The sequence below is a fragment of the Salmo trutta genome, chromosome 12 (assembly GCF_901001165.1).
Source record: "Salmo trutta chromosome 12, fSalTru1.1, whole genome shotgun sequence".
NCBI lineage: Eukaryota > Metazoa > Chordata > Actinopteri > Salmoniformes > Salmonidae > Salmo > Salmo trutta.
Window position 1 is genome coordinate 29,659,979 of NC_042968.1, and position 18,309 is coordinate 29,678,287.

Sequence of the window (18,309 nt, forward strand, 5' to 3'; positions counted from 1 at the left end):
GTGGTATATTGGCCATATACCACATCCCCTCGTGCCTTATTGTTTAAGTATAATGTTGATATCATGGATGGTCAGTCCTTGCATACATAGCTCTCTATGAAAAAGAGAGTGGCTACATTTCTCCAGCTGTGTCCCTCAGCTTTTTACTGCAACATAGGCGGGATGACGGCTTAGTTATTATTTATTCTGCTGACTTTCGCTTTAGGAATGGTTTCTTAAGCATCTATAGGCCTATTGGCTTTATAAAGGGTTTATGAAGGCTTCATTAATCCTTAAAAAATTTAGTTCGTTTAAAGTTGAACATAACATTTAAAGTAACTTTTACAGTAAATGGGTCAACAGTTTTAACGAGTGAACCAAAACATTACGCAACTATAACTATTATGCAAATAGGCCTACAAATAACGGAAATTCTATAAAAAAACATAATAATTCAGTAAATCTAGGCAACATAATTATTTAAACAGTAAACTGTTTTTAGCAAAACAAAACTCACTGTGCAAGTTGTCCGATCAGCTGGTCGGGTTTTTTACAACGAATGATGCATAAATCCGAACATTGCAATTCAATAATGCGAACTTTCTAGCTCCCTCCGCCCAGATGTAGGCTACGTGAGTAACTGAAATACACTGTACTGTAACGCATAGAATAGATCGTGTACATTACGCAGTGTGGTCATAGAGATGAGATTACTGCCATCTACTGTCCAATCTAACTAATAACACTATGGGCCAGTTTCCCAGAGACAGATTAGCCTAAACCTAGACCTAGAAATAGAAATGATTTAAATGGAATTCCCCATTGGTCATGTTTTTTAGTCCAGCTGTGTCCAGGAAGCCAGCCCTTTAAAGGGGCAATCTGCAGTTGCCACATACATTTTTGGATATATAAATTAATATGTACCCATTGATTTTTTAAATAACATATAATTTATGCTTCATGAGCTTAATTCAACTGTCATACACTATCAGAACCCAAAATATAAGCTTGCTTTACTCCAATGTTTGTATAGCCTCAAAACATGCTTAAAACTATCATTTTCATATATTGCATCTACAGCTGTCTATGAATTAGAGTGGTTACATTTATCTAGGCCCATCCTTGAGCTTTTTACCGGAACAGTGGGGTGACCGCTTTGTTATTGTTTCAACTAAGGATTGCCCCCTTAAGTATTGTACTCATAGCCTAATCTCAGAAATCCCAGACCTCGGTGTGTATACTGGAACACTGAGGGTATTTGATTAATGCCCTGGGACTGCGCCGGGTAAACCGGGTTAGCGTTGATTGCATTCGTTTTGGAACTGGCTGCCTCCCGGGCGTGAGCCAGGTACTCCATTTTGGCCGATGGTAGAGTCGGCTCAAAACAAAAGTGGCCATAGGTTAAGCATGTGGAGTAAATTGTAGAACTCTGTTTTCACATGCAAAAATTACTGCTTTTGATTTAAAAAAAACACTATCTGCATTCCAAATGAAAAAGTTAGAAAATGCCAAAAAAATTGGTTAAAGAGGATGTAGGTTTCTGAACGATGCATCATGCTGCCTTGTTGACAACATGACCGAGGGGTGCAGATTACTGTTCCATTTGAGAAGGGTGCTCCTCCCTCACTGTATAGCCCAGTGCACTGTGGTTCAGCTGAATCAAACTCCCTCAGTGGTAACATTGTGGGAGGAAACCCATCTTTCTAGAAAGAGATTACTCAATGTCTATAGCAGTGGTTCCCAACCTGGGGTATTAGGATCCCTAGGGGTACTTGGCCTATCCACAGGAGGCAAAGAAAAGCTAGTTTGTTAAAAGGCTGTAGGGAAGCTGTTTATTATTGATAATTTGTTCATGTTACTTGAGCAGTTCTTACACAAACTACATTATTTACACAATCATATAACTATTCTTGATTTAGGCACAAAATATGAGGAAAGCTCAGTCCAAAAGATTAATTCATGTTTTTGATAAGATCAAATATACAATGGTTACAAAAATAACCCCTTATGAATATAAAAATATGACATGGATATGAAAATATGAGTTGATCAATAGCTTGAATCAATGAAAAACTGACTAGTGTATTTTGTTTTTGACAAGAGGTGCATCTCTGAAACACAGTCAGTAGAAACTTCTTACAATCCCACAGATGAAACAAGCTGAAAGAGAGAAATCTTTTGCATCAACCAAACACACAAAAATATGCACATCTCAAAGAAAGAAATCTGCATCATGTGGAAGTTTATGGGATCAAAGTTCTTTGGGGTAAAAGTAAACTAAAGCATTCCATTGTGATTCATGCACAACTACCACTCAACTTTAAAAAGCCTTTAGAGTTATCAAAGACATCCCAACACATAGGCCTACATATCGTCTGCAAGAATCCAACCCATAGGCCTACATATCGCCTGCAAGAATCCAACACATAGGCCCACATATCGTCTGCAAGAATCCAACCCATAGGCCTACATATCGTCTGCAAGAACCCAACACATAGGCCTACATATCGTCTGCAAGAATCCAACACATAGGCCTACATATCGTCTGCAAGAATCCAACCCATAGGCCTACATATCGTCTGCAAGAATCCAACACATAGGCCTACATATCGCCTGCAAGAATCCAACACATAGGCCTACATATCGTCTGCAAGAATCCAACACATAGGCCTACATATCGTCTGCAAGAATCCAACACATAGGCCTACATATCGTCTGCAAGAATCCAACCCATAGGCCTACATATCGCCTGCAAGAATCCAACACATAGGTCTACATATCGCCTGCAAGAATCCAACCCATAGGCCTACATATCGTCTGCAAGAATCCAACACATAGGTCTACATATCGTCTGCAAGAATCCAACACATAGGCCTACATATCGTCTGCAAGAATCCAACACATAGGCCTACATATCGTCTGCAAGAATCCAACACATAGGTCTACATATCGTCTGCAAGAATGAGCCTACCAGTACATGGAGTGTAGGAATGGAGTGTGAGTGAGTGAATCAGATAGGTTCATCAGTATTCAAACCTCAACCCAACTCCTCTGAGCCCATACAGTCTTCTGTACCTGTATCAATGGATGTTTAATACAGTGTAGGTATGCTTTGGAAAGTTTTAGAGGTATACACACCGCAGATAGAAACCACTGGTTGACCTAGAGGTCAGGGAGCCAGTCTTCTATAACTCTGTACTGGTGAGAGTTTAACTGTCTGTCTGGAGACAAAACTATTCCGTCTTCCTATTTAGATAGTGTTCTTTCTTGGGTGGATATGTGACATTTAACACATTATTAACAACCAGGTCTCCACAACAGCCAGAACTTAAACTCTTCTACTCTCTCTCTGCAGCATTATGTGGATAAAGTACATTCATATTCCGAAGAGTCTGTAATACTAAAGTGACGTTCTCTTAATTAAAAGGAAAAAAAAGCTTCACATTGTTTTCATCTATTGAACCTACTCTTAATTCACAGTTTTCACTCCATTTTTATAAAATAACATCAGTATGTTATCAACCCAATCCATGATATCAATCTCAGCCCATTACAACACAAATATTTTTGTTGTTGAATAAAACCAATACAAACTATGTCCCACTCCATTACACTATGAGCTGTACGTAGCAACAGCACCTTAACAAACCCTAACTAACCTCAGCAGAATCCTCAGACTATGACACCATGCTCTTTCCTTCCCCATCATGGCCAGTAAAGAGAATGACAGGTAAGTCTAGTGAAGCTGGGGGCTAGAGCTATGTGATGACAGGTGTGCGAGGTGGCATTTTACTGTGCACTTCAGAAACTCGACAGACACCCACCACTCCTTTAAAACACTGGTGATCCATGTCCAATTAAGCCTCTGGTGCCTGGTGAAAGTTCAGAGAAGGCTGGTACCATTCCCAAGACCCAGTTCTCATATCTCACTAGGGCAGCCTAAAACAGCAGAGCCCCTGCGCCATGTGCAGCCAAAGCCCATGCTTCTTATAACACTTTGTAATGTAATGTTTTTATTTAGGTAATTCCATTGATCATATAAAGTAAAGAGTTCTTTCGGTGGAGGTGCCTCTTAGGTGGGACGTGAGGAGTTTGGTGGACACTCCAAGGGCATTAGGTGTGGGTTCGAGGTGAGACTGTCCAGGTGGGAGTTTACAGTCCAGTATAGTCTCAGGGAGCAGGGTCTGGTTGGCTCTGCATGCGTCTCTCTGCAGCTGCTGCCATGGTCCTGCGTCTCAGCATGGTCACGTCTGAGACAGGGGCGTCTTCCTCCAGAGTGGGCAGGTCCTCCTCGTCCTCTGGGCTCTTTCTCAAGTATCTCCTGTGGGGAAATGAATTGAGGTCAATGTGGGTTGTGTTCAGCAGACACGAAATGGAAGGAAATGCTCAGAAACAGAGAGTAGCAGGGAGAAAGTGTCTGAACCAGTCCAATAAGAAACTTTCATTTTGCTAAACTTTTGCTATGGTGTGTCCTTATAAACATGACGGTGATCTCAGTCATTTAGTTACAATAGATCTATTCTGCTACTGTAGTTACTCAGTAAAAGGGCCAGTGACTGAACCCTGAACTAACAAACAAGTATTGCCGGTGGTGACAGTACAGTACCTGCGTGCCTGTTGCAGCAGCTCATCCTTCCTCTGCAGCAGCATCTTCTGTCTCTCCTCTGCAGACTTGGAGAAACGGCTCCCTCTGACCTCCATGTTGTTCAGCTCGCTGGGAGCAGTCTCCACCCCCCCACTGGCTCCTGCCCCCTGCTCTGGGCCTGGGTTCACCTGCACGGGGGAACGCTCAGCCGCCTGGAGGGGGAGAGGCAAGACATCTTTAATCAACACCAGTTAACACCACAGTATACACATTTAAACACATTTGACTAGATCCTGAACTCTCGCCCTCTCTTTCTCTACCTAACCCTCAGAAAGAGGCAGTACAATCACACACAAGGGGAAAGTGTAGGCCTTCTGGGGTCTATATGTGGACCACCATGGTCAAAATACCCAATGAACTGAACTGGAGGACCTACCAGAGCAGGGAAGGGCACCACAATGCGTCCCTCCAGGATATTGTCGGTGGTGACCTCCACTGAGCGGGTCAACTGCAGGTCCTGCAGCACTAAGTGGTAGGGAACCTGAGGAAACATCTCCTGGATCTGATGGGCCTGTGGGGAGTAGAACACTATGTTACCCAGCAGCCACCTCCATTCTAGTCAAGTCATATTGCTTCAATGAATTACATTGAAAACAAAGCTGTTGAAGGGCAGGTGTAAAAACAATCTTCAAAGCTCAGATGATGCTTGCGAGACCTCTTGGAAGGATTAAACCTAGTCCAGGACTAAAAGACATGCTGAAAGGAGAATCCCCTGGTGTCCAGGGAGGGGATTAGAGTAAGGCTGTGACTCACCATGGTGTTGAGCTGAGAGTTGTTGGCCTGCTGAGCGATAGCCAGAATGTTAGTGGTGTGCATCACCTCTACTGAGAAACTAGGCAGCCAGCTGGCGATGCGGGAGCCTGGGAGGAGACATCACCACAATAATCACTACCTGAAATGTGCACTATAATAAATGTCTCTAACAGTGTGATGTCTGTCTATGTGACTATCAACATGTTATATGCCAGAACTCATAATCATCAACCATACTCAATATAGTCCATTCAGTGAGATCACCTGTGTTGTAAAACAAGTCTGTATGGCCTTACCATCAAAGTGGAAGAAGTGATTGTGTTGGTTGAGGTGTGGTCTGGCGTCTGCAGCGGGGCCCCCAGGGCCCAAGTTGTTCTCCAGTGGGAGGCCAGCCCCCTGCTGCTGGCCTCTGGCCGGGCCTCCATCACCACTGATGTTCAGGGACATCCTGCATGTTGGACACGACGTGTCCTGCTCCAGCCATGACCGCAGGCATGAACTGAAGAATAGCAAACAGGAACGTTAATGTACACAGATACGCAGCAAACACAGGTACAGACACAACACTCTTAGTGTCAATCAAAATATCACCCACATAATGCCACATTCAATCAAGTGTGAGGAAATAATGACTCCTGGGATTTTAGAGGTGCCAAGGTGGCTGGGTCAGTCTCTTACTTGTGGAAGAGGTGTCCGCAGGGCAGTTTACGTGCTGTCTGCATGGTGTCCCAGCAGATGGCACAATCATCGCTGTTGGCTACCAGCTCCTCGGCTGTGGCCACTGCAAACCTGAGAGGTACAGAGCATAACAAATCTAGATCAACAACTGCACTAGTCTCATGAATAGCTAAATAGCTAACAGCTAGATAGCCCGTAATAAGAAAGCAGAGACTAGATTCACACAACACACACTGCTACAGCTTCATACACTGAGTCTCAGCTAAGAGTGAAAGAACACCACCCATCACCTAATAAGTAACAGTAGGGATGTAGTATATACAAGACAGTGAGAGCCATCAGCAGGCTGGTCAGTAGACAGACCTGGCCTCCATGTTGTTGATGACATGGAGGTAGTTCTTGTGGCGTCGAATGCGGCGCTGCACCTCATGGAACAGATACCTCAGCTGCATGAAGATCACCAGACTGGCCATGGACAGCCAGATATTACCAAAGAGCTGAGGGGAGACAGGAGTCAAACGTTAAAACAGCTCTAAGATATTACTAAAGAGCTGAGGGGAGACAGGGGAGTCAAACGTTAAAACAGCTCTAAGATATTACTAAAGAGCTGAGGGGAGACAGGGGAGTCAAACGTTAAAACAGCTCTAAGATATTACTAAAGAGCTGAGGGGAGACAGGGGAGTCAAACGTTAAAACAGCTCTAAGATATTACTAAAGAGTTGAGGGGAGATGGGAGTCAAACATTAAAACTGCTCTAAGATATTACTAAAGAGCTGAGGGGAGACAGGGGAGTCAAACATTAAAACAGCTCTAAGATATTACTAAAGAGTTGAGGGGAGATGGGAGTCAAACATTAAAACTGCTCTAAGATATTACTAAAGAGCTGAGGGGAGACAGGGGAGTCAAACGTTAAAACAGCTCTAAGATATTACTAAAGAGCTGAGGGGAGACGGGAGTCAAACATTAAAACTGCTCTAAGATCAAACTCAACTCTCATCTAACTGAATACTGTGGTTCTCTCTCAATTCATCTTTCCTCGATTACTCTCATCATCTGAGAGGAGACACCATGGACCTTCTCCTCCAATACAGTTGAGGCGGTGAGGAGATAGAATGCAAGGAATCGAAGAAAGACAAACAGAGATAGAGCCCTTATTTTAAATTCAGACTAGTTCAGTCAGCCATCTTGTCGGCCTCTCGGTGGTGCTCTTACCCATTCAGTTAGTTCCCTTACTAATACCAGCCCGTAGTGCTCCCGGCTCTGTCACTCACCAGCATGTGGATGTGGTGCATAAGGTCCAGGGACAGCATAGACAGCTCCATGATGAAGTCAGTGTAATAGACGTAGGAGCCCTTACTCTCCCAGGTGCCTGGGTGGTTCAGATCCCACAGGTGGATGGTGTACCTGCAGAGAAACAGACTTAGTCAGAACCCTGCCCTGGTCACAATAATGCCTTTCTAGTTGGACATTTTTGCACCTATGCTTTTGAATTGTACACACCACAAATCAATCAAATGTATTTATAAAGCCCTTTTTACATAAGTAGCTGTCACTAAGTGCTTATACAGAAACCCAGCCTAAAACTCCAAAGAGCAAGCAATGCAGATATAGATGCACAGTGGCTAGGAAATACTCCCTAGAAAGGCAGGAACCTAGGAAGAAACCTACAGTGGCAAGAAAAAGTATGTGAACCCTTTGGAAATACCTGGATTTCTGCATAAATTGGTCATAGAATTTGATCTGCTCTTCATCTAGGTCACCACAATAGACAAACACAGTCGGTTTAAACTAATAGCACACAAACAATTACACGTGTTCATTTCTTTATTGAACACACCGTGTAAACATTCACAGTACAGGGTGGAAAAAGTATGTGAACCCTTGGATTTAATAACAGGTTGACCCTCCTTTGGTAGCAATAACCTCAACCAAATGTTTTCTGTAGCTGCGGATCAGACCTGCACAACGGTCAGGAGGAATTCTGGACCATTTCTCTTTACAAAACTGTTTCAGTTCAGCAATATTCTTGGGATGTCTGGTATGAACCGCTCTCAAGGTCATGCCATAGAATCTCAATCGGGTTGAGGTCAGGACTCTGACTGGGTCACTCCAGAAGGCGTATTTTTTTCTGTTGAAGCCATTCCATTGTTGATTTACTTTTGTGTTTTGGGTCGTTGTCCTGTGGCATCACCCAACTTCTGTTGAGCTTCACTTGGCAGACAGATAGCCTAACATTCTCCTGCAAACTGTCTTGATAAACTTGGGAATTCATTTTTCCGTCAATGATAACAAGCTGTCCAGGCCCTGAGGCAGCAAAGCAGCCCCAAACCATGATGCACCCTCCAACATACTTTACAGTTTGGATGAGATTGATGTTGGTGTGCTGTGCCTTTTTTTCTCCACACATAGTGTTGTGTTCCTTCCAAACAACTCAACTGCAGTTTCATCTGTCCACAGAATATTTTGCCAGTAGCGCTGTGAACATCCAGGTGCACTTTTGCAAACTTCAGATGTGCAGCAATGTTTTTTTTGGAGAGCAGTGGCTTCTACTGTGGCGTCCTCCCATGAACACCATTCTTGTTTAGTGTTTTACGTATCGTAGACTCGTCAACAGAGATGTTAGCATGATCCAGAGATTTCTGTAAGTCTTTAGCTGACACTCTAGGATTCTTCTTTACCTCATTGAGCATTCTGCGCTGTGTTTTTGCGGTCATCTTTGCAGAACAGCCACTTCTAGGGAGAGCAGGGACAGTGCTGAACTTTTTCCATTTATAGACAATTTGTCTTACCGTGGACTGATGAACATCAGGGCTTTTAGATACTTTTGTAACCCTTCCCAGCTTTATGCAAGTCAACAATTCTTAGTCTTCTGATATCTCTTTTATTCGAGGCATGGTTCACATCAGGCAATGCTTCTTGTGAATAGCAAACTGAACTTTTGTGAGTGTTTTTAATAGGGCAAGGCAGTTCTAACCAACATCTCCAATCTCGTCTCATTGATTGGACTCCAGGTTAGCTGACTCCTGACTCCAATTAGCTTTTGGAGAAGTCATTAGCCTAGGTGTTCACATACTTTGTCCAACCTACACTGTGAATGTTTAAATTATGTATTCAATATAGACAAGAAAAATACAAAAAATGGTTTAAGCACACTGTTTGTCTATTGTTGTGACTTAGATGAAGATCATATCAAATTTGATTACCAATTTATGCAGATATCCAGGTAATTCCAAAGGGTTCACATACTTTCTTGCCACTGTCGAGAGGATCCAGACTCTGTAGGGTGACCAGTCCTCGACTGTGCCAGATGGAGATAAGAGTGCATCGTCATTAAGGCCAGACCAGCATCAACTTATTTTTGCTTGCACTAATCAGTAGTTGTAGATCATCACTTAGCTTAACTCTCACTGGGCCAGGCCAAACGCACACCTCCCCAAAATTCCCAACCAACGCAGCTCTGCGCACGCATTCCTCTATTCATTTTAATGTGTTGACAGTTGGAGAAATTGGTTGAGTCGCGTTGAGAATTCAAAAAGTACGAAAGCCAACGGTCCAACATTCTAGAACACTGTGCGTACACGTTTTGGACTCTGATAGGCGCTTAATGCTATGGGTGTCCAGACAACACAAAGCAAAGCAACAACTCATACACTTGGCTACTGTTTACAGGGTTTTTGTATGTTTTAGCATAACTAATTAATGAACCACTCCAATAAATACAGCTGCCTGCAAGTCATCATGATCACCCTCTGTAGCACAAAGCAGTCTTTCAACGGATGCTCATGGTAACACATCTAATAGTATGCTAATATTAGAACTGGTTCATTCTAGATCCGCTATGTCATCTGTGTTGCAGTGCAAGAGGTTCTGCATTCTGCAAGGAAGGGTCTTACCTCATGATGACATGTCCAGTCCGCACAGTGACCAGCAGACACTGAAAGACAGAGAAAGACATAGGAATTATACATAAGTATTTTATACATCCTTTTTTTGTGGGAAACAAATGTTTTTAGATAAACGCCTAAAATAAGGTCTGTGGTAAACACAGGCTTAGGAGATCTGATATGTTTTGTTCTATAAGAATCTTCATCAGCTAACATCAGTCACTTTTTCAGAATTTTTTAACATGTATGTAATCAGAAAAAGCACATAAAGGCTTCATAATTCATAAAGGTCATGTTAACTGACTGAAATTCTCTCATAGAACAAAATGTATAACATATCCTAAGTCTGTGTTAACCTCAGACCTTATTTCCGGTGTCCATTCCAAAACCCTATTCTTTCCCCATAGGAATTGCTGAATGAACCAGAGGTAACTAATTTCCGTTTATTAGAACAGGTTCACCAGCTCACAAGCTGGTGAGCTCTTTAGGGTCAGGTCCTCACCTCAGCAGCCATGAAGGAGAGGGTGTGCATGCCATGGGCAGCGCCCAGCAGACCACAGACCACAGCCAGACCACAGCAGCCCAGCAGCAGGGACACCAGTAGGGTAAGGACACGCACATGGCTGTTCATAGAAGTAGTGGGGGAGAAGGACAGCTGCAAGGGGGAACAGGTACATATTAACCTACTGTATACACTCATTCAGAAAGAGAGATTACTAATCACAGATGTAGACGGACATGCACACCTACATATAACTTGTACTTTCATACAAAGAGTGACCGAAACACACAATAACAATTTAGGGGTGGTTGCAGACTTCATGGCTACTCTTTCAATAGACTTTCCCGTTGAGCATGTTTTTGGTCAAGAGGTAAGCTTTATCTGGGCAGTGTCACTGCAGCCCCATACTGTACTACTATCACATGCTCAAATAACATGTCTAGTGACACACAACAATATTGACACAGGTACAGTGACACACATACAGGCTTGTTATGCAGCCTTTCATCCAACTTTTACTGCAGACAGCAGCAACAAAGTACAGCATTCCAACAGGTACCATGTCAGCTGTTATGATAAGGGGCAAACCTAACACCCATTGATTTCAGACAGAGAGATGTCATTCTTCACAATATGGTGTGATGTTCTGTTTTCCTATAGCTACAGCACACTACCTAAATGTTCATCTTAGTTTTTTTGTACTCCCCCCACTCTGTAGTTTGAGTCTATGAAGTGACTGAAACATTAGCTAAACCTAAGACCCTGGCCTACATACATACAGCAAGAACTAGGCTTATTAATAGGTCTGGCCTGGAGCTGAAAGAGACCCGGTCTATGGCAGTCACTGTGGCTGAATGTATAGCCAACAGCGTCATATCACTGGCATCTAACATGGGTATATATGTTTACATTGTAAACAAGTCAACAAGGTCACAGTACAGTAGGTGGGCCCATCTACATTTTGTCATTTCCTTATTTCAGTTTTTTATTCAGTACTCTAATAAGTTGTCATGCATACTGTGTAATAGCACTTGTTACCCAATATAACTAGTTTTATAACATATATATATATAAAAAATGGAATTGAACCTTTATATCATGCCGTTACTCATAATTATTTAAAACTACTTATGACAAATGTTGTTATAAGGCTGTTATAAAGGTTAATGAATGCATTCATAAAGACACCAACAGTAAAGTGTTAAGCTATCTTAAGATGAATGCACCAATGTAAGTTGCTCTGGATAAGAGCGTCTGCTAAATGACAAATGTACTGTTAGAGGTTGATGAGACGTACATATTCAAAGCGGTCCTTGCACAGCTGGACCATGAGGTGGAGGAAGACCAGGGCAGAGAACCACAGACACCACATGACCACCTCCTCCACCATCTGAACGTTCAGCACCCCGAAGATGAAAATGAACTTATAGAAGATGAAGTTCCAGAACTTGTCCTTAAGGTGCTGAGGAGAGAGAGGAGTGGAGTAGAGAGGAGATGGGAAGAGAGAGGGGTGGAGAGAGGAGAGGTCAAGACATTAGAACATGGATGGAGTGGTCAGAGTACACTAATAGACTCAAACCATCAGTGAGGATTTCAATGATAAGATCTTGTTTTGCAGACTATTTGTTGAGGACATTTGTACTATAGTTTACATAAACACAGTTAGATGCCTAACCTTCAATAAGGTGACATGCCAAAAAGCAAACACTTGAGAAAACATGCAAGTACCACGTTGACATGTGAGTATACACAAGGCTTATCAAATTATCCCAAATATCAGTTATTAGGTTACCACCACAACTCCAAGCCTCACCTGCTTCTCACTGACTCGGAGGGGCCCAAAAACCATGCACTGGATCATCTTAGCAATTAACATCAGAGAACAGCAAGCTGTATTCACCAACACCTGAGGAGTAGAGAAGAGCAGACCACTTAGTAACCATGTAACAACTAAGTAACATAACAACAATATTTGCTGCTTGGCTGAGTTGAGCCTATCTTGAATAAGACTTACCCATACAAAGAGACTGTCAGTGACCAGGTACCACATAACAGTAGTCGCCAATTCTGTATCTGCACCCACAACATCATCGCTAGTCACATGTTCTAGGCCTAGGCCGCCTCTATTATCCCCTTCTAAGGGTGCAGGTGGTGGAGGCTCGTCCATGTCTGGAACCCCAAACCCCTGTTCTGTCACAGTAGTGTAGGCACTGAAGATGCTTCCAGCCAGCAGAGCCACACTCAGCGCTGTGTAGGTCTGCAGACTGGGCCAGGGAAACCTCTCCAGGAATAGCAGAGGCATTGGAATGTTAATGTTGGAGGTCTCTCACACACAATACTTGTGAAGTTAGGCCTAATAGGCTTGACACTGATTTCCACCACACCTTAGCTCTGTCAACAACCTGCAGGGAAGGAAAACAAATCAGTAAGGCTACTGTAGGTAATGGTAATGCATGGAACTAGGTAGCTAGTGTAACGGTAGTAAGCCTGAACAACAAGCCCTCTCTGTCTAGTACTAGTTTCTAGTGTTGTTTCACTGGCCAGAGACAGTTGTAGAGGGCTAGCTGAGCAGCTAAACTTGCTAGTTAAGTTCATATTGTTATTAGCTAGCTAGCTAGCTAACTATCTACCGCTATCAAAACAACGCCCATTTTGGTCCAGCTAGCTAGTGAGTGCTAGACTAATGTTGCATGGAAGCTAGCTAGCTGTTAGCTACAAGTTCAGACAGCTAGCTAGCTACCCAATGTTGTATAGTTCAAATAAAGCAATAAACTCGTATAGAGGACCTGATATTGCTTATAAATTAGCACTTTAGCTTGCTGTCTGTCTAGTTAAAAAAGTCCAAACTCCATAGCTAGCTAACGTTACCTGTCCCAGAGTCTCTGATGTTTCCGTACTCGGCAGAGGTTGCTAACTAGCTAGCATTAGCAACTAGCTAGTTAGCTATCTGGTGATTATGAAATACACCAAACCAGTCTGGTTAAAATTTGAGAAAAGACATTTCACTCAACTTACAAATGAATTAATTTGACATTAACTAGCTAACTTCATGTCCAACATCAAATTTCCTCTTGCTGAGGTTGACAGTAGACTACGTTAAAATTCCCCGATCCGTGGTTATTGCTGCGTTCAAACACTATTCGGAACTAGGAAACTCGGACATTTCCATTTTGCTAAGTCGTTGACCAAGACACGTGTATAACTTCAACCAGTTAGCAAGTCGGACATTTCCGAGTTTCCTAGTTCCGTCTAGTGTGTGAACGCGGCATATGTTGACGACATCTTGTTTATTTCTCACTGGCTGGAGATATACAATCTATGCTGGAGACCCAGGACATGAAATTCTGAGCGTCATCACAACAACTTTCAAAATAAAAGTCTATCAAGTGCAATGTTGTCCAGTAAAATCAAGGTTGGGGTGTTACTGTTTACACGTAATCAATTACATGTCTAATTAGGAAAAACAATTACCTGTAATCACTTGCGTTACCAGCTAAAATATTGCAATCAGATTACAGATACTTGTGAAAAACTGGATGATTACTTCTTGGATGACTTTTTTATTCAGAAAGGATGTTTGCAAAAAATGCATTCTGACATCTTTCTGTTTTCTCAATGACTTTCAATTCAACATTAAAAAAAAGGTGCAAGTTTAAGTTTGCCACACCAAATGAGTTTGATGGATCCTTTTTATCTTTATTCTATTGACTCTTAAGGAAAAAGTAATCCAAAGGTAATGTAACTAGGATTACAGTTTTGGACAGGTAACTGGTAACTGTGAAAGTAATCAGATTTTGTTACTGAGTTTGTGTTATCCTAGTTACATTACTGATGACCAGTTTGTAATAGATTACATTTAGAACATAACCGACCCATCCAAAAAAATCCAAAAAAAATGTTTTATTAATTCTTGACAAACCCTGTTTACAGCAGGTATAAAAGGTGCAGTCAAATGCTTATGCACTAGCTTCCTCAACAATGCAGTAGAGTTATCAATAATAACAATGAAAAGAGTCAACCCTATGTCAAATAAAATGCTATTTTTCACATGAGCCAAATACAACAGGTGTAGACTTTATCGTGAAATGCTTACTTGCAACAACGCAGAGTTAAAAAGTAAGAAAACAAATTTGGTAAAGAAAAAAAAAATAGTAACACAATAAATTAACAATAACGAGGCTACAGTATATACAAGGAGTACCGGTGCCGAGTCAATATGCAGGGGTACAAGGTTGTTGAGGTAATATGTACATGTAGGTAGGGGTAAAAATTACTAGGCAATCAGGATAGATAATAAACAGAGTAGCAACAGTGCATGTGAAGTGAAAAAGTGTGAAAGTGTGTCTATGTGTGAGTGTGTGGTGTCAATATGCATTTGTGTGTGTGAGCGCATGTAGTGTGTGTGTGTGTTTTGTGTATTTGAGCGTATGTAGTGTGTGTGTGTGTTTTGTGTGTTTGAGTGTATGTAGTGTGTGTGTGTGTGTGTGTGTGTGTGTGTGTGTGTGTGTGTGTGTGTGTGTGTGTGTGTGTGTGTGTTGGAGTGTCAGTGTAGTATGTGTGGGTAGAGTCTACTGAGTGTGTGTAGAGCCAGCGCAAGAGAGTCAGTGCAAAAAAAGGGGGGGTGGAGGGGGGAATGACACAAATATTAATTTCCACAAAGTTTGCTGCTTCAGTGTCTTTAGATATTTTTGTCAGATGTTACTATGGAATACTGAAGTATAATTACAAGCATTTCATAAGTGTCAAAGGCTTTTATTGACAATTACATAAAGTTGATTGATGCAAAGAGTCAATATTTGCAGTGTTGACGCTTCTTTTTCAAGACCTCTGCAATCCGCCCTGGCATGCTGTCAATTAACTTCTGGGCCACACCCTGACTGATGGCAGCCCATTCTTGCATAATCAATGCTTGGAGTTTGTCAGAATTTGTGGGTTTTTGTTTGTCCACCCGCCTCTTGAGGATTGACCACAAGTTCTCAATGGGATTAAGGTCTGGGGAGTTTCCTGGCCATGGACCCAAAATATCGATGTTTTGTTCCCTGAGGCACTTAGTTATCACTTTTGCCTTATGGCAAGGTGCTCCATCATGCTGGAAAAGGCATTGTTCGTCACCAAACTGTTCCTGGATGGTTGGGAGAAGTTGCTCTCGGAGGACGTGTTGGTACCATTCTTTATTCATGCCTGTGTTGTTAGGCAACATTGTGAGTGAGCCCACTCCATTGGCTGAGAAATCATCCCACACATGAATGGTCTCAGGATGCTTTACTGTTGGCATGACACAGGACTGATGGTAGCGCTCACCTTGTCCTCTCCGGACAAGCTTTTTTCCGGATTCCCCAAACAATCGGAAAGGGGATTCATCAGAGAAAATGACTTTACCCCAGTCCTCAGCAGTCCAATCCCTGTACCTTTTGCAGAATATCAGTCTGTCCCTGATGTTTTTCCTGGAGAGAAGTGGCTTCTTTGCTGCCCTTCTTGACACCAGGCCATCCTCCAAAGTCTTTGCCTCACTGTGCGTGCAGATGCACTCACACCTGCCTGCTGCCATTCCTGAGCAAGCTCTGTACTGGTAATGAATCAACTTTAGGAAACGGTCCTGGCACTTGCTGGACTTTCTTGGGTACCCTGAAGCCTTCTTCACAACAATTGAACCGCTCTCCTTGAAGCTCTTGATGATCCGATAAATGGTTGATTTAGGTGCAATCTTACTGGCAGCAATATCCTTGCCTGTGAAGCCCTTTTTGTGCAAAGCCATGATGACGGCACGTGTTTCCTTGCAGGTAACCATGTTTGACAGAGGAAGAACAATGATTCCAAGCACCACCCTCCTTTTGAAGCTTCCAGTCTGTTATTCGAACTCATTCAGCATGACAGAGTGATCTCCAGCCAAGTCCTCATCAACACTCACACCTGAGTTAATGAGAGAATCACTGACATGATGTCAGCTGGTCCTTTTGTGGCAGGGCTGAAATGCATTGGAAATGTTTTTGGGGGATTCAGTTCATTTGCATGGCAAAGAGGGACGTTGCAATTAATTGCAATTCATCTGATCACTCTTCATAACATTCTGGAGTATATGCAAATTGCCATCATACAAACTGAGGCAGCAGACTTTTTGAAAATTAATATTTGTGTCATTCTCAAAACTTTTGGCCACGACTGTAAAATGCGCCCAACACAATGCATTCATGCACTAAAAACAATTATTGTATAAACTGTAATGGGGAAGGCATACATAATCTACTGTAAAAAATAAATACACTAAAAAATACATCAAATATTTAACAACCTGTTCATTTTTCTTTGTCACATCTAGCTAACCACATTGCTTTCCTGTCACACTCAGACAGAAACCCTTTGTCACGCCCTGACCATAGAGAGCCCTTGGATTCTCTATAGTGGTTTAGGTCAGGGTGTGACTAGGGGGGGTGTTCTAGAATGTGTATTTCTATGTTGGTGGTTTTGTATGGTTCCCAATTAGAGGCAGCTGGTATCGTTGCCTCTAATTGGGGATCATATTTAAGTAGCTATTTTTCCCACCTGTGTTTGTGGGATATTGTTAGTGTTTAGTTGCTTGTGTGCACGGCTTGACGCCACGTTTCGTTGTTGTGGTCTTTATTGTTTTGTTTGTTTCATGGAGATTAAAATTATGTGGAACTATACTCCCGCTGCGCGTTGGTCCACTCATTACGACGAACGTGACAGCCTTGTTTGTTTTATTACAGATGTAAAGTGACCGTTACTGCTTTTGAGGCAAAGGGTGATATAAGGAAGTACTCCCCAGACAAAATCATTATTTCTTAGGAAACAGCAGTTGACTGCAGTGCAAAATGAATAGAGCTTGGGCTCCTCGATCTCAGACGATGATGATGCATTGTTTAATGAAATGTCAACCGTAGGGCGATCAGTAGTCTGTGTGATCCTGGGCCTGTCGTTCCTGGTGGGGGTCCCGGGGAACACACCGTGGTGCTCATCCTCCACCTGGCTGCTGCAGACCTGCTGGTGCTCATCACCCTGCCCCTGTGGATCTACTCCCTAGCCCACTCCTGGGTGTTCGGGGAGGCATCCTGTAAGGCCATGGTGTACGTCATCAACACCTGCATGTACAGCAGCGTCTTCCTCATCACCCTCATGAGCGTCGAGCGATTCCTTGTCATCCTGTACCCGTTCAAGATGTTGCGCTGGAAGACCAAGGCCATTATGGACAAGGCTCTAGTGGCTATCTGGGCTCTGGCTTTCCTTTTAGGGATCTCATCCATTCTTACCCCAGCTCCATCGATGAGATCGATGGGACTGAGCAGGGTCTTTTCCCAAGAGATGGTGTTCTTATGCCTGGAGACCTTGGTGGGCTTCGTGGTCCCCTTCTCCACTCTGGCTGTCTGTTACTGTCTAGTAGCAACACACCTGAGGACAATGCATTTCGGCAGCAGCAAACAGAAGTCGACAGTTCTGATCAGTAGTGTGGTGGTAGCCTTCGTTCTCTGCTGGCTTCCTCACCATGTCCTCAACACTGTAGACCTAGTCAGCATCCTGACAGAGGATACAGATGATGCTGTGCCTGTTTCAGTGGCCCAGACTGCAATAGTGTTTATCTCTGGAGCGCTGGCCTTCATTTGTAGCTCTGTGAACCCTGTGTTCTATTCCTTCGCTGCAAGGAACTTCCAGGGGAGTCTCCAGGAGTCCCACATGGTCAGGCTGTTCCAGGAACTCTCCTCACACACCTCCTCCAATCTAAGGGGATCTGGCAACACAATAGGATCTAGCAACACAATAGGATCGGAAAACACAATGTCCTCAGTAAGGCCAGACTGAAACAATACCACAGACATAACTACCATGTAGGACTACAGAGATGGTCGCGCTGGATA

The 18,309-nt window shown here is 42.9% G+C and overlaps 3 protein-coding genes across 4 annotated transcripts in view; 1 reads left to right on the forward strand and 2 right to left on the reverse strand.

Annotated features, from left to right (window-relative positions):
* LOC115203314 (dipeptidase 2) overlaps positions 1-646 on the reverse strand; it is a 29,745-nt gene extending 29,099 nt beyond the window's left edge. Inside the window, exon 1 of the mRNA XM_029767893.1 lies at positions 497-646. The gene's annotated coding sequence lies outside the window, so the exon portion shown is untranslated. The remainder of the gene's footprint in view (positions 1-496) is intronic.
* A 1,138-nt stretch (positions 647-1,784) lies between these two features.
* LOC115203315 (E3 ubiquitin-protein ligase AMFR-like) lies at positions 1,785-13,601 on the reverse strand. Of its 2 annotated transcripts, none has more exons than XM_029767894.1 (14): positions 13,310-13,601; positions 12,456-12,843; positions 12,255-12,347; positions 11,739-11,903; positions 10,442-10,594; positions 9,949-9,989; positions 7,327-7,459; positions 6,419-6,552; positions 6,056-6,166; positions 5,674-5,876; positions 5,378-5,484; positions 5,001-5,135; positions 4,586-4,776; positions 1,785-4,300 (listed from the first exon to the last, which is right to left on the reverse strand). In XM_029767894.1, exons 2-14 carry the CDS (start codon positions 12,741-12,743, stop codon positions 4,150-4,152), a joined length of 1,905 nt encoding a protein of 634 aa, XP_029623754.1. In that variant the 5' UTR covers positions 12,744-12,843; positions 13,310-13,601; the 3' UTR covers positions 1,785-4,149. The 2 variants fall into 2 exon arrangements, with proteins under 2 accessions (XP_029623754.1, XP_029623755.1); XM_029767895.1 differs by having other exon boundaries at positions 13,457-13,583.
* LOC115204757 (leukotriene B4 receptor 2-like) lies at positions 12,891-18,253 on the forward strand. The gene is made up of 2 exons (XM_029770466.1): positions 12,891-12,904; positions 17,341-18,253. The coding sequence occupies exons 1-2, from the start codon at positions 12,891-12,893 to the stop codon at positions 18,251-18,253; spliced, it is 927 nt and encodes a 308-aa protein (XP_029626326.1).
* The last annotated feature ends 56 nt before the right edge of the window (positions 18,254-18,309 follow it).